The sequence below is a fragment of the Miniopterus natalensis genome, chromosome 12, assembly GCF_054644295.1.
Source record: "Miniopterus natalensis isolate mMinNat1 chromosome 12, mMinNat1.hap1, whole genome shotgun sequence".
NCBI classification, from domain to species: Eukaryota; Metazoa; Chordata; class Mammalia; order Chiroptera; family Miniopteridae; genus Miniopterus; species Miniopterus natalensis.
Window position 1 is genome coordinate 66,153,725 of NC_142092.1, and position 15,918 is coordinate 66,169,642.

The window sequence follows — 15,918 nt, forward strand, 5'->3', positions numbered from 1 at the left end:
ATGGGGTGCCCCAGGCCGAATGGCAGCCTTGTGGGTGGCGGGAAGTGCAGGGCTGCCAGGAGGCGAAGGAGGGGCCCAGGTGGCTTGGAGGGGAGCACACTTACCCGGACTGTGGAGAGCCACTGGTGGTATAGTCTGTCGCTGCCTGGGGAAAGAAGGGTCAGAGAGCTGTCATTTAAAGCAGTGATGAGCGTGCAGGAGTTTCCCAAATGGCTTTCAGCACAAAGGCCTTGGAAAGTTCAAAATCTGAAGAACAGGGCGGCTTCCAGGCCCCGCTCCCTGAAGGAGGCAGCAGCCAGATGCCGTCAAGGTTTTCTTTCTCAGAGATCAGATCCCACTGCCTCATCTCAGCACTGTCCGCCCTCTGCCACTGCATCCAGTGCCACCTTCATATAGGACTGTGTCCCAACCTCGAGGAGTTAACTCCCGGGGGCCTCCCTGACTGTGCACCCTCACAGTCCTCCACTCCTCGTGAATGCCATTTCCCCCGCCTGCCCACCGTTCTCTCCTCTCCCTGCTCAGTACACTCAGCCACCAGATCAGATGTCACTTCCACTGTAAGCTTCCTTCAGCTGGCTAGGTGACCCTCATTCCAAAGCCCTTTTTCTTGGAAGCCCTGTGAGCCACCCAGGGCGGGAAGCACAGGGCACACATCCCAGTGCAGGCGCACGGGAGCCATGTAGGGGAAGGAAAGGGCAGCGTTGTTGGGAAACTTGCTTGTTTTACCTGGTGGGATACAGAGGTTTTATTAGCAAACAGCTTTTCTAGATGCTCTGAATGGCTTGACTTACTTTAGCAACACAGAAAGGCCCTCTTCTTCTCAGAACAAATATTTAACTGTTAGGACTCCTCAGACCTGCCTCCTACGTGAAGCGCTCCCATTCTCAGTGAGAATTCAGGGCCCCATTCCAACAGCAAAGAACTGTTTCTACTCCTTTTCTTGCTTGGGTTTAATTTGCATTTGTCCTTAGTTACGCATCTCCTCCAGCCCGTCTAAAGCTCCCCGAGGGCAGAAATGGGTCCATTTCCTACTCTCCAGGGCGGGGGACAGGGCAGGTGCTCAGGAGATGCTTTTAAACAGTCCACTATGACCATATGGCTTGCACACTGGCTTCACTGATTACGCTCCCAGGCCGGAGAACAGGCCGGCTGGGCCTGTAAAATGGGTTGTGTAGGTGACATGTGGCCTGGCTCTATGAGTTCAGGATGGACAGTTGGATGATCAGTGTAGTCCAGGCAGACCCGGGCCCAGCAATAAGAGGAGGCCAGCAGCACGGTATTATTAATTTTGCTTTTAGTTTTTACTTTGCTGCCAAAGACTGGGGCTAGGGGACCTGGAAAGCATGCCGGACAGGGATTCAGGAGGCAAGGTCAGCCACTAACACCTCCCCGGGCCTCAGATGTCCCCTCTGAAACGAGAGAGGATGAGCTCTCCAGTTCTAAAGGCATGCAGAGACCAGGCACTGCGACAATTTTCACATTTGAAAGGAACACTGGCTGAGCTGTGATCCTGTGCTGGATCTGTTCTGGGTGACTGCACAAACCTTTCCTCACGGACTCTGATTTAGTTGTAACAGGAGTCCAGGTACTGTCACTGTCAGCACACAGACAGAAACATTTCAGCTGAAAGAGGCAGAATGACTCGACCAGGTTCTCGCAGCTAGTAAGGAGAGTCCTGCTCTGAATCTGGGTCTCCTAATCTGAAACCTCGTGTTTTCCACTGCACCATGTTGGCCCCAGCACAGAAGACTGCAGATGGGCCAGTGTGCATCCCATCGGAAAACGCAGAGCAATTCCTCAAACACTTTAGGGCCAGGGTTGAAATCAGTTTCTCCATAACCTCAAGTGATGGAAACAAAAAGTCACCACTGAAACACACCCTGATCCCACGGAACAGCCCGCAGCACAGGAACGGAAAGAAAGCACTGCTCACCAGCGTACTCGCCCATGTTGATCTCCTCTTCAAAAACATCACTGAAACCTTCGCCGGAATTGAGAAGGTCTAATCTCCCATCAATAAACTAAAAAAGAAAGGACAGAACGGAACTGTGCACAAAGAAACAAGGAGGAACATCACTTGGCTGGCACCTTAGTGTATGACCAAGGAGCCACCACACCTGCCAAGACAGGAAGGGCCTTTGAAACCATGCATTTCAAAAAAGTGAGTCCCCCAAAACTGGCCACATGGTTATGAAAACCCGTAAAACCGCGTGGCATATTTGCAAGGGCCTGTCTGGTTGCTGAGCACCCTATTCACCCAGCCCCCCTCCGCACACCCTCTTTGGCCCCGGCAAGAGTCCCACCCGTGCCTGCAGCCCAGTGCTCAGTGAAGACAGCTGCAGAGTCCCCCTCCCCCGAGGGATCCAGAGGCAGGCCCAGACAGGGGGGCCGGGCACCTGCTTGAAGAGCTGCAGCTGGGTGGCGTTCTGCAGGAACTGCCTCATGGCTCCAGAGCGATAGTGGGACACGAAGGCTTCCTCACAGAAGGTGATTGGCTCCTCCTGGGAAAGGCAGAAGGGAGAGGGCGGTGAGAGGCCTGGAGTGTGGGGGTCAGCTCTTAAACTCCACCAGGCGGTGCTTCTGCACCTGCTAATGAGATTAATTAGATCCTCACCTACCTGGTGAAGTGGCTATTGTCATCTATTCTGGATGAGAAAGCTGTGTCAGAGAGGAAGTCATCCCCAGTCACAGAGCTGGTAAGAGGCAGAGTGGGAACCAAAGGCCAGGTTCCACCCCCTCCCCCGCCCGCCCCTTCCATAGCCCAAAAGCGAGTCAGCGGGATGGGTCCTCCAGGGTGATGATTTCCAGACTTTTCACTCTTAGAAGCAGAATGTTTCTTCAGATAGCACCTTAAGCAGAAGGGGCCCTGCTACCTAAAATAGCCAGCTGCTCTGGTGGGTGCTGGGGGTGGTGGCTGGCTCTCCTGGCTTGGAGGTCCTCCCTCCCCACCCCCATTCCCTGCACCTGCGCAGTCCCTAAGGCACCAGATGGAACAGGACCTGAAAACCATTTACCCAGTGATCTTAACCAATAGCAAATTATAATTTTAAAATAATTATTTATATGAAAAAGCAGGGATGATCAAAATAAGATTTGCCATCCAGTCAATTTTGTGCGTATGCTGCTTGATAAAGAAGTTTGCCTTTACCAAGTCACATTTTATGTCAAGAAAATGACACCATAAGCTTAAAAAAACACCCCATTTTGCAGTCAATGCCTCAATCCTCCTTTGAAGGTATCCGGAGTGCTCATCTACATGGACAAGGATTCAGTTTTAACGGTGTTTTCTTAATTCTGAAAGGTCAGACTTGTACATGCTGAACTGAGTTAAAGGTACCCCTCGCTTCACAGACTTGGTGGCAAACACAGGGAGTTTGAAGCTCCACTTTTATCCTGTTTTAATGAGTTACCTAAGTGTTAAGTTTGCTGTCTAGCTGCTTAAATTCCAAGAGTTCCTCCCACTTCAGTCTAGCCAATATTAGCTCAGCAACTGGGCAGGCTCATCGCACAAGGGCTGCAAGCATGACCCAAAAAGGTAGTGTGAGGGGAATATTTATTTTTATACAGTTACAACCCTAACTTTAAAAAGGATCTGAGGCAGCTTATGTGAGCACACAGAACAAAGAAAGAAAGCAGAGTAGGAAAACAAATAAATATATAAAATGTAATTGTTTGGGAAAAGAGTATATGATTTCTAAAATTAAGTTACAAAATCAGTTCTGAGCCTCCTGGCTTTGAAGCAAGAGGGAAAACAATGCAGCTTTCATACTGCCTATGAGAAGGGAAAGACTCCAGAGGGAAAAGGCAGAGTTTTCATGCCATTTATTTATTTACTTATATATTTTTATTTTTTTTTATAGAGAGGGAGGAAGGGAGAGGGACAGAGAGACAGAAACATCGATGAGAGAAAAATATCCATCGGCTGCCTCCTGCATGCCCCCTACTGAGGATCAAGCCCGCAACCCAGGCATGTGCCCAGACAGGGAGTCGAACCGGTGACCTCCTGGTTCATGGGTCGATGCTCAACCACTGAACCACACAAGCTAGGCTTCATGCCATTTATTACTTGGTGGCTTTACACCTTCCTTGAAAGAGATCAGCTAGTGAGAACCAGAAGAAGCCCAGCAGAAGGCCGTTCCTGTGGCACGAAGTTCTGCTTCTCACCCTTGGGACCAGAACAGGGCAATGAATTCTCTCTCCAGGTGATCCCCATGAGCACCGTGGGACTCATACAAAGGACACTCCTAATAAATATCGTCAGCTCAGATGTCTTTTGCAGGCTCCAAACCCATGTCACCATCCCCACCTGGTTGGCCCACTAGCACTTCAAGTTCAAAATGGTCCAACCCGCCCAATTATTACCCTATTTGGATTGCACCCCAAATCGGTTTTTCTCTCTTTTTCTTTCCTTCCCTTCTCCCTTCCTCCTTCCCTTCCTTCTCCATAGCTACCCACAGTGGACCTATCAGACTCCCTAGTCCTTCCCATTTACCAGTGAAACGTCTCAGGTTTGCCCCAAGACTCGCACAGGCCTGCCTGACATCTGGAGGCTTAACTCAACATCCCTCCCCTGCTTCATTCCTCCCAGTGACTCCAAGTCTTCAGGCAGAAGTGATTTCTAACATGTAGACTGCATCACGTCACTGTCCTAATCAACAATTTTGGTCCTGGCTAGTGTGGTTCAGTGGTTAGAGTGTTGGCTTGAGCACCGAAGGGTCACGGGTTCGATTCCCGGTCAAGGGCATGCACCTGGGTTGCAGGCTCCATCCCCAGCCCCAGTCGGGGTGCATGTGGAAGGCAACCAATCGATGTGTCTCTCTCCCCTCTCTCCATCCCCTTCCTTCCCACTCTGAAAATCAATGGAAAAAATATATTCTTGGGGGGGATTAAAAAAAAAAAAAGAATTTTGGTTGCGGAGACATGACATTTGATTATCTGATTAACGCCTGCTTCTTCCACTAGACTACATGCTTCATGTGGGCAGGCAGGGCACCGGCTCTGCTCAACACTACACCTAGCGGCATGTGTGTCACATCCACGGGGGCCTGCATGGGAGAGGAAAGACAAAGTCAAAAAGCAAAGCTGCTGTTATCAAGGAACTCTGCCTGGCTCGGGGAACAAATAACTACAGCACAGCGTGACACCTGGCTCAGCAGAGGGCTGGTTTTGTTATTTCTGGGAAAGGCACCTTTAAAAAACTTAAAACATTTAAAAAAAAGTTGGACCCATTTAAGGTAACACGACATGGTGGACAGAGAACATGTCTTGGTGTCAGAAAGACCAGGACTTGACCCTTGCCTCTCACCACATGTGACCATACTAGATGTGACCTCAGGTGACTTGTCTTTCCTCATCTGTGACAATTACTCAATGCTGGCACATCTTGCAGGATTGCTTGGAAGATTAAAACAGATTACAACAAATAGATAGTCCACATATATGTTCCACAAATAGCCATTTTCTTGAGGGCAGAGACTGGGTTCTACCAGGGCTAGAACATAATTTGGGGGACATAGTGCAAGATGAGAATGTAGGAAAAAAGGACTGTTAAGTATAAAAGTCATACTAAAATATAAAGCTTTTTCCTTTTCATGGTTTCTTTCAAAACCTATCATGGTGTTTTTAAAATTTACTATTTGATGTCATTCTATGTACAGAAAAAGAAAAATTTAAATTATTAGCAAGAATTTTACAGTTCAGCCTTATATTGTGCAATGCCAGTTTTAAATGCTAACATATGTGGAGTCATATTTTGTAATGCGTAAATGCATTTGTGTTTTTTTCTCACCAGACAGTGGAAATGCTGCACAAAAATGAACTCAACTGTTATTCCAGTTCTTGACGCTCACACATCCTACTCCTGCTCTCTACCTTTGCTCACTGGGGGGGAGGGGGGAGGGCGGCTGCTGCAGCTCTGCCTCTCCTCCCGTGTCTCCGCTTTCGCTTTCGCAGCGAGGGGTGGCTAGTAGGAGGAAGTAGCACGAGCGAGCACTCTCATCTGCGTGGGCACTCGTGCTCCTCAGAACCACGGCCCTCGCTCAGCGCGGCGGCCTCATGGCCTCTAGGGGCTGTCAGAGCCCCACGACTCTTCTGCCTTGTGAGCCCACCGATCCCCTGCTCCTCTCCCACTCCCCATGGGGCCACGGGAGCTCCATGCCCCGGGGCATCGAGAAGCTCCTGGGACACGCCTTTGTGGTTATCTCTGCGCAGGCATGAGCTCCACTCCCCAAATACAGGGTCAAAGGTAAACTTGTAAGAATCTCAAAATGTGACAGCAGAGCATTAAACGGAGCGCTGGACGTCCCTTCACAGGTTGACACTCCGAAGGGCTCTGGCTCTCAGCTCGTTTGCCATCTGACTGGGCAGCACAGAGCAGCTCCAGGCAAGTTTGTGGGCTGATGAAAGTGGGGCTGTTAAACTCTTGAGCACGACCCTCAGGGCTTCTTGTGACCTTCCCCAGCTGACTTTTCCTGCTTCTGACACCCATCCACTTTGTCCACACCTATTCTGTTTCAGAATTCTGGAGTGTGGACCACCCCCTAACCTCTTCACGTGCTCTCACCCCTCTGGCTTCTCTTCAAGTTACCTCTCTGCGAAAACCTTACCTGATGCCTTCAAAGTCCCTACATCCAGTTCCTCCTCGATGTTCCTATATCACCAACACCTCCTTTGCCCAGCAATGCCAGCTCCTGGAGGACAGGCTCTGACCCACTCTCAGTGGCTGATGAGCAGTGTGTGTCACCTGAGCCACTTCAGGAAAAGACGGAACACTGCCCCTGTATGCAAGTGACAGCACCTCTCACATCCTGTAAGGTGGGGAAGACGACCTGCCTCAGACGATGGCTGGGGGTTAAACAGGAGTGAACCAGATGGATGGTTAGCAGTGCTCGACCCTGGCCATGCAGTGGAACCACCAGGGCCACTTTTAAAGTCCCCAATGGCAGGTAGTTTCTAAAACTCCCCAGGTGACTCCAAGGTAGTCAAGTCGGAACCACTGGTGTGACTAGCATGGTGTCTACACCAGTCAATATATCATTTTAAAAAATTTAAGAATCAAGAACTGGAATACAGCAGCCAGGGAATCCGGCCCCATTTATCACCAGCAGTCCCAAGCAGGTTGCATTTTGTTTAAAGACCTCCAGATTCCCAAGGAAACACTCAAGACATTGGCCAAAGAGCAGCACAGAACCTTGCTTGTAAGTGTGAAGGATGCTTCTCTAGCCTCACCGGGCAGCTAATACCGCCCCACCAGCCCTGTGGACATCTCCCTCTGAGCCTCCTGCTGAGCCTCAGCACCACTCCCAGAAGTGAGTCCAAAGGCCTGCTCCTCACAGAGTCAGCAAGGACAGCTGTCGGGGACCAGGGTGAATTCCAGCCAACACAGAAAAGGCTCAGTGTGGTGTCTGGCCTGGAGAACGCCAGGTCCTCACTTGAAGGCAGGACAGCAGGGAGGGAGGGTTGGAACAGCAGGATTAGACTACAGTAACTCTGGGTCAGCCAGAAGCAGGCAGAAGATTAGGGAGAAGGAACCCCATCAGTGAGCACCCGCTCTGGACCAACCTATACCTCATGCTCAGAGTCCTCGCCAGAACTCGATGTTCACACGTCTCCTATTTTACAGATGAGGAAAGGAGTCCCACACTGGTGAAGTGCTTTGCCTAAGGTCCCACAGCTGGTGGGTCTGAATGACTCCCAAGTCCAAGCATGCTCTCCCCCCACCCTCAGGGACATAATGTACACACTCGAGGGCCACCAGGGTGGACCTGGGAAGGTGGACACTGCACAGTCACAGTCAGATGGCTCTGCCTGGGCTGGGCTGAGCCGTGTTTTGGGCTGACAGGACCAAGACAGCCTTCGGAACCATTTGTGCGCGAGCCCAGGCACACCAGGGACGGACTCCTGGCCTGGCCCATCGCTATAACAAGCCCTAAACAAAGAATCAATGCATTATTGTGAAGCTGGCTCGCTGTGCGGATGAGTTAAGTCAGGGGAATGTCGGTGCCTGACAAAAGCTACTCTGATGATTTGCAGGGGCAGGGACGGCCAGGCCCACAGTATTTGCCCATTCTGGCCAGCTGCTCCGGTACTGACAGGAGCCCCCACGCATGCTTGCTAGATTACAGTAAAGACATTCAAATCACAGGCGCGCCGGCCCACGCCTCGGCTCCTCTGTGCCAGCAGCCCCTTCCTTCTGCATTAACGGAGACACACAGGGAGAAGTCAGGAAATTCTGATTAGCACAGGAATGGCAGATGAGCGGGGAGGCCTGCGGAAGCTGAGGAGACACAATGAAGTGGGTCTTCGTGCATACTAGCTTAAGATTTTCTCTCCGTAAGAAATGCAGATGGGAGTCGGCTCGGCGGGGAACGCAGGTGCGGTGATTAAAACAGCTACCTCTCACTGAGCACGGCTCCTGGCTCTGTGCTGGATGGTCTGACATGCATTATCTCACTGGGCCTTCACGGCCAACCCGAGGTCGGTGTTGTCAGGATCTCCATTTTACAGACAAGGAAATTGAGGCTCAGGAAGGTGAAGTCACCTGCCTAAGGTTACAGAGCTGGTCAATGACACAGCCAGAATTTGCAGCAGTCTGCCTGGCCCTGGGGCTCATGCAACACAATATTCTTTCTCTTTGATTAAGAGAAATGATCACAATATAGTATTTGACTTATGAGCCACCACCAGGGCTGCTCTAGCAATTCAAAAAGATGAATCACAGGCCGCGATGAAGGGAGTGGGCTTTGGGGAAACAAGTGTGAGTTCTGGCTCCCCATTGTGCTTGCTGAAGCCATGTCACCTCTTGGAACCTTGCTTTCTTACTGATAAGCCAGAAATAATAATCCTCACCTTATGTTGTAAGCAGTCAGTGCCATTAAGGGGCAGCAGCTGGTCACTGGGGGAGCTGGTGGCCACCCCGTGCTGCAGCGCAGTGACAACTCTCCCCCCAGCAGGGAAACCACACAGACTCGCCGAGATCTCAATACCAAACACCTCCTGGCCCAGCCACCTCGGCTGCACCTGTTTGCCTCGCTTTCCCCGAGAGCCACACTACGGGTTTTGACACAATGCCTGTTGCATTCCAAAGTCCCAGGAGGATGTGCCAAAATGATCAGAGACGAGGATCTCAGCTTCCTGGGAGTGAGGAGAAGACAGTTCAGGGGAGCACACTGAAGAAGGGTGCATGTTTTTTTTAAAGCTTATTTGACTTTATATAGAGAGAGGAAGGGTGAGAGAGAGAAACATGGGCTCTCTCCACCCATCCATGTACCCACCAGTCGACTCTTGCACGTGCCCCAATTGAGGATTGAACCGGAAACCTTGGCGCACGGGGATGACTCTCCAACCAACCAACCGAACCCCTGGCTGGGGCAAGAGGGTGGGTTTTGAGGGCCTGGTGGAACCCTGGGAGAAATGTAAATCAGCCTGAAGAGTGACCAGCAGTAGAACCACCGTTAGCTGTAGCAATGGGAATGTGGACTCACAGCTCCAGAGGCTAAAGGACATGGAGATAACTAGAAGCACAAGCTAGTCTGTAGAGAGGAAAAATCACAACCCCCTGAGTTAAGTGAGGAGAAGACAAACAGATCTCACTAAAGACGCTGCCCACCAGTCCTTGGTGACAAGGCTCTCGGGGCTCCTCCACGGCACAGTCCATACGCTGAATTATCCAGCTCACTGACTGGCTCACTTACGTGTGACCACCTCTCTCCTGAATGCCGCGTGCAGGGCCAATCTCCAGTGCCCGGATGCGGCTTGGTGCCTGGGAGGCTTCAGGGGCAAGCTCTCAGTGATGAACGAAAAGCAGCCCCATGAAGGGGAAATGGCACATGGAGCAGAGCCCAAACACTCGACCTGGCCTTGATTCTTTTTCCTTACTTAGGCCTCAGTTTCTGTAAAATGGGAAGGCACTGAGACAGAAAATCTTTAAGGTACTTCCTAATGCTAACACATGTTGGTTCTAGACACAGAAAGGGCCTTTCTTTATGAGGTCTCCCAAGGCCCCTCACAGAGAAATGTGCCCCAATAAATAGCCCTCGGTGCAGAGCTGGGAACAGAATGAACTTGTGTGGGAATGACAGCACTTACTGTGTCTGGAACATGGGGTAAGGCCCTAGACCCTCTGTGACTGTTTTCTCATTCACAAAATCGGGGAGATACTTCCTACTGCACAGGACTATGTGGGGATCAACAGATGATTCAGGTAAAGTGCTCAGCTCAGGGCTGGACTCCTAGAGAAGCTAAAATATGTCCATCTTCTCCAAATAACAATGGTTCTCTTCTGGCGATTCAGTTCAAGCAGCCCTGTTTCAGGGCACGTGACATGCACCTCCTGCCCAGGACACACGCTGGGTCAGTGGAGTCAAGACCGTGACTTAGAGAAAGGAAAGGGACCACGGACGCTGCCTCCTGTGGAGCCCCTGCCGTGGGCTGGGACGCAGCAGGCACAGGATGTCTGTGGTTGAAGGCTGGATCTGCGTAATGACCCTACTGAGAGGCTCTTTAGCCTTATCTTACAGAGGGAGGGAGGTGACTGGTCCAAGGCCACAGAGCTAGGAAGAGCCAGAGCTGTACTTGTAGTCAGTTCTGTCTGACTGCACAGCCCAGGCAGGCTCTTCCCACCACACCCCACAGTAGCCTGAGCATGCTCAGTTGCCCAAACACGGTTTTCCTTGTGTTTCCAGGGAATTCGAGACATAGCAGATAACTTCCCACACAAATATGTCCTTTTGCACATAATGCAGCTGCAGCCCAGGGCGTCCAGTCTCCAGATCATGTAGTGCCTGGGACTCCAAAGAGGCTCAGTGCAGCCCAGAGCTCCATAAATGGGGAAGCAAGTGAGCCTCGGCTTGCTCATCTGTAAACTGGGGATATTACCTGCTTCACATGGAGAGGTTTGAAGTGATACACTGTTTGTCAAGGGGCTGATACTGAGTGGCACACACCAGGTTACTGCCTCCTTCAGAGGCTCCTTGAGAGCTGGGTGCTGTATCATGTTGGAACCTTCTGCACCTGTCACTCAACACATACCTGTGACTGGGTGCTAGGACAGCATAGCCAGGTGACTCTGTCGGGATGGGGTGGCTCCCAAGGAAGTCCACGTGGGGATGAGGTGATATAAAACCGAGCCCCAGGGAGGTGAAGGCACTGGCTAGATGGGAAAGCAGAGGCGGGATGAGCAGAGGAGTGGGGCGGGCGATGAGGAGCTGGCACATTCCAGGTGGGGTGAGCGAGAGACGCTGATTCTCTCCTTTCTTACTGGGGGCATCTCCCTGAGAGCCAGGGATCTGAGAAGTGGTGGCCACTGGACCCTTAGAATACAGAACTGCTGAGAAATATGAAAAAAATAATTACTCAGCACGTGTGGGCGGCTTGCCCCGAGTCACCCACCCAGCCCTGAACGGAGCCTCCCATGTCTGAGGAGCGAACTTCCCGCACAGGGAATCTTACTTAAGGGGCGGCACTTACTCAGCCTCCTCCCCGATAGACCAGGCCACTCCAGCAGCCACCATGCCCCCCCCCTTCCCCGGCTCCCAGGCCCGCGGACCCAGTGGTGTGCACACTTGGAGTAGTGCTCCAAGGCAGGACCCGCGCATCTCGCCAACCACCAACCACAGCTCCTTGCTTCCCAAGCACCCAGCATTCCCAGAGCTCGGAGCCAGTTACAGTTCTCCAGACGGGTCTGTGAATCTCCTGCCAGTGCACATGCTGTTCCCTCTGCCGGGAAGTCTTCCTGCCCCTGCTTTCTCAGGATGTGAAGTCCCCTCTCCTCTGTCAAGGATGCACTAGAGACAGGTGCCCTCTGACGCTCCCCTTGACTTCTCCCTGCCTCGGGCTGGGTCAGGTGCCCTGCTCTGGGTTCCACGGCCCCTGGCTCACTCCACTACAGCACTGACTGCCACTGATTGCACTGCCATCGGGTCCCTCACTGCATGGCGCCTCCTTGAGGGTCTGGGCAGCGGCTTGTTTGTCTCTGCACCTGCAGTTCCTAGCACAGTGCCTGGGTCAGCGCAGGCACTCTGATCTGCCGAATGAATTATTCACTGCAGACCAGGCAACAGGAACACTTCTGAGAAAGAGGCCAACAGGGTGGAGAGCAAGACAGACTGACAGAGGGTGTGAGGACGAGGGTTATCAGGAGGGAGGGAGGAAAAGGGAGAGCATGGTGTGTGCAGGGAGGGAGGCGGACGCCGGAGCGCCGTCTAATTAGAACACATGTGCAGAGCAGCATCTGGCTCAAAGCGCAGCAGTTTACACAGCTCCTGGAGTTGTCGTGGAGACAACCACATGACCAGCCTGGAGCTGAGACTCAGGGGCAGCAATCCAGATGCACTCCTAACATATTCTGACAGAGAGCAGATGGGCAGCTATTTGCAGGGCCAAAAAATGCCAACTCCGCTCCCCTCCAGACCCTCATGCCCTCACTGATCATTTTCATCTTGTAAAGTCATTCTTATTTGCCCTGGAACCACCAGTTCCTCCCGTGTAGGAATCAGTGTGAAAGCTGCTATTTTTGTAGTTCCCCGACCATCACAACTTCCGGCCTGCTCCTGTGGGCGAGGAAATGTCACCAGCCTTAATGAAGGGGTACTCAACGCTGGCCTCCACGGCTGCAATGCCCCCCCATCTCTTCTTCCATGAAAAGGACCTAAATGCCTCTCGTCAGGCCACACTGGACAGTCCAGGCTGTGTGCGCGTGGGAAGGGTGCCGGCTTTGGTGGCCGAGCTCCTGGTCTGCTGGGCATTCACCCTGGGCATGCACTTGGCCTCTAAGTTCAGTTTACTTCTCTGTAAAATGGGTGTTGTAACATTTACTTTCACAGGCTAATTATAAGCATTAAATTAAATAATTATGGCAGAACCCTGGAAACGATAAAACCCTGTATGATTTTTTTTTACTGAAATAAAAGTTGTTTATAAACTTCAACCATTTTAAGCAAAATCTCCTATCATTTGAGTAGTAGGAAGATGACAAAATCTTGTGCTCTGGATGAGACTACACTTCACTGTGTGTGTGGCCAGTGTCTCGTTAATGTCTTTGGTAAAGTGGGAAAGTGTCTAATGTTGGAGAACCGAGTTGGGTTTGAATTCTGGCTCTGACGCTTGGTAGCAGTGTGATCTTGAGTAAGTAACTTAAAACCCTCTGCAGCCTCAGTTTCATCTATAAAATGGGAGTAATCACCCTTACCTCCGCTGAGCTAATTCCGATGGTGAGAATTAACTGGGACAATCTGTGTAAACTGCCTAGCACATAGTAAGCACTCAACAAATGTTAGTTCCATTTCCCTTCTCCCTGATCATTTAACTGAGTCACGTAAGACCGAGGCTGAGAAAGACTGAAAAGCATGGGTTTGGGTAGAGAGGGTTGGAATCCCACTCACTGGCTGTGTGGCCTTGGGGAAGGACTCAGCTGTTCTGAGCCTCAGTTTCCTCTTCTGGAAAAGGAGGAGAGAGGACCGACCTTGCCATACTGTCGTGTGGTTTAAAGGAAGCGATGAACATAAAGTAGTCAGCGTCCAATCAACGGTTGTCATTATGATCCTCCTCACCCTCACTGGGGAATCCTCAGCCCTTTGGGGAAAAAATGACACCTTGTACGTGGGTCTAGCCTGGGCCATAGATGCCACACCATCTCAAGAGAAGTGAGTTTCATTTTTGATGTGTGGGAGTGAAAACAAGTGAGGACCCGGAGCAGAGGTGCGTGCTGCTCCTGGAGCTCAGGACGGCGTGGCCAGGCCTGGGCCCTCTGCCTGAGTGGCAGGCAGGGCAGGCGGGTCCAGGTGCAGGGGGAGGCTTGTTTATAAAGCACGGCAGGGTTCCCGCTGCCGCTGGCTTGCCTGCCATCGCAGGTGTGGGGAAGGCCCTGCTAAAAATACTGCTAACGTGGGTTTGATGTCGCCCAGCAGAGACTAATGATTGTTTTAAGTAAATATTAATTATAGGAGTTACCCAGATAGAGTGCTGGAGTGGCACAAATATTCCTGCTTCTACCTATGAGGTGAAGCAACTATTTGGAAAGACAATTTCTTACATGCTTCCACCAGGGAGTTATTTAATGGCTGGCAGACTCTAAATATTTGGGGATTCTTGGTTAAAATATTTTGAAAGTATCTTTACATGTGAGATACAGGAGTTTCCTTATTTGAGAGATGATCTTCTCCATAACAAACAGCTGATTCAGTTCTACTGAACCCTTTACTATGAAAATTGCCACAATGGCTGCAGAACCCAGATGTGGTTCAAGGCCAGCATACTGGCTGGCTGATCTTAGGCAAGTACCCATGCAAAAGCCCGGGTGTGGGGGTCATTACCTTAGGAGGTGTTCTGGTTCTAGTGCTTACTGCTGTGTCCCCTGGGGCTCGCTCTCTCCCTCTCTGAGTCTCAGTTTCCTTACCTGTGTGGAGTAGGTGATGGATATGTTCACCAAACTGTCAGATACTTCTACAAAGGCTGTGATCTCACAGCATCCCAAGGAGGCTGGGATCATAGCCTCCACTTGCAGATGAAGGAATTGAGGGTAGGATAGCGATTTAAGGCCAAGCCTGGCTCACTCCTGCTGTAGCCTACTGAGCAAACTCCTGCTCCACAAGATGGATGTAAAGATTAAAAGGACATGAGACCTCCTTATAAACTACATTGCTTTATAAACCCTCCTGAGGAACTGCCTCTGTGTCTCCCAAAGTGGTTAGCTTAAAGACAAGAGCCCTCAATGAACATTTACTGACTGAATGTGAACACAAGAATGGAGACTATGATCTCTCGTGGTTCTTGGAAAAGAGCAGGTTCTCAGAGGGGTCTGTGTGCCCTGGGCCCTTTCACTGGGACATGTGGACAATAACCGTCCTACACAAGGCCAAGGTGTTCACTAGTCAGGGCGCCAGATTCCGATTTTACCTCATTTAATCTTCACAAGACCCTGGAAGATGACTCTGGAATTCTTGTAGTTAGCATCCCATTTGACCTGTGGCAGGCCGTCTGTCCATCCCTGCACTTCCCTCTGTCCCAGGGCCAGTGGGGCTCGACAGTTTGGCAGAAAGAAAAGAGAAGCTGTCCAAAGAGAGCATTTGGATGACAGGATTTTGACTGGACAGGTCCAGGCCTTCCACTGCCCACTGGCATGTCTGCCCATCCAGGATCCCAAAGGCCTCCTGTAATAACCTCTCTACAAGGACCAAAAGGTTCTCCCTCCCGCTCTGCTGGTACATCAGGAGCCTCTCGCTTCTTGCCTCCTTTAGAAGACAACCGCAGAGTAATTTGTGGTCTGGCCGGGGGACTGTCAAAAACCATTCCAAGAGCCCTGGAAGGAGCTTTCATTTAGTAGTGATAAATGGGGAAGGCAGATGCCAGTAGAATTCACTTTACTAGCAATATCCCCTCCCCCGCCCCCCCACACAAGAACTGGTAATCGGCCCAGCCAAGTGTGGCTCAGCAGTTGAGCACTGACCTAAGATCCAAGAGACTGCAGTTCGATTCCCAGTCAGGGCACATGCCCAGGTTGTGGGTTTGATCTCCAGTCGGGGGCGTGCAGGTGGCAGCCAATCAATGATGACTCTCTAATCATTGATGTTTCTCTCTCTCTCCCTCTCCCTTCCTCTCTCTGAAATCAATAAAGAGATATTAAAAACAAAACAAAACTGGTAATCTGAGGTACTTACGAACAAAGTTATTTTGAGAGAAACAGAACATAACAGATTTTCCTGCTGCAGGGTTACCTTCCTTACCTTCTAAATATTCTTATCCTCTGAGCCTTCCCTTTGACCCCGTGAGGCTGCCCAGGTGGGCTCCCAGGCCTCCTCCTCTCCTCCTCTGCCTGGCTCTCTCTCCACCCAATCCTACTGTCACACCACCCTGAGGGATCTTCCTAAAGAGCCATCAGACCATCTGATCACATCACACCTGCTTGCAGTGCTGCTCCCTGAT

General features: G+C 51.1%; 1 protein-coding gene across 5 annotated transcripts in view; it reads right to left on the reverse strand.

Annotated features, from left to right (window-relative positions):
• Window positions 1-15,918, reverse strand: part of DENND1A (DENN domain containing 1A) — a 405,649-nt gene that overhangs the window by 58,292 nt on the left and 331,439 nt on the right. For all 5 annotated transcript variants that reach the window (XM_087822901.1, XM_016210953.2, XM_087822900.1 and 2 more), the window contains 3 exons: window positions 2,397-2,501; window positions 1,934-2,021; window positions 105-145 (listed from right to left, as the gene is read on the reverse strand). In XM_087822901.1, coding sequence (XP_087679027.1) covers window positions 105-145; window positions 1,934-2,021; window positions 2,397-2,501 — 234 coding nt within the window. The remainder of the gene's footprint in view (window positions 1-104; window positions 146-1,933; window positions 2,022-2,396; window positions 2,502-15,918) is intronic.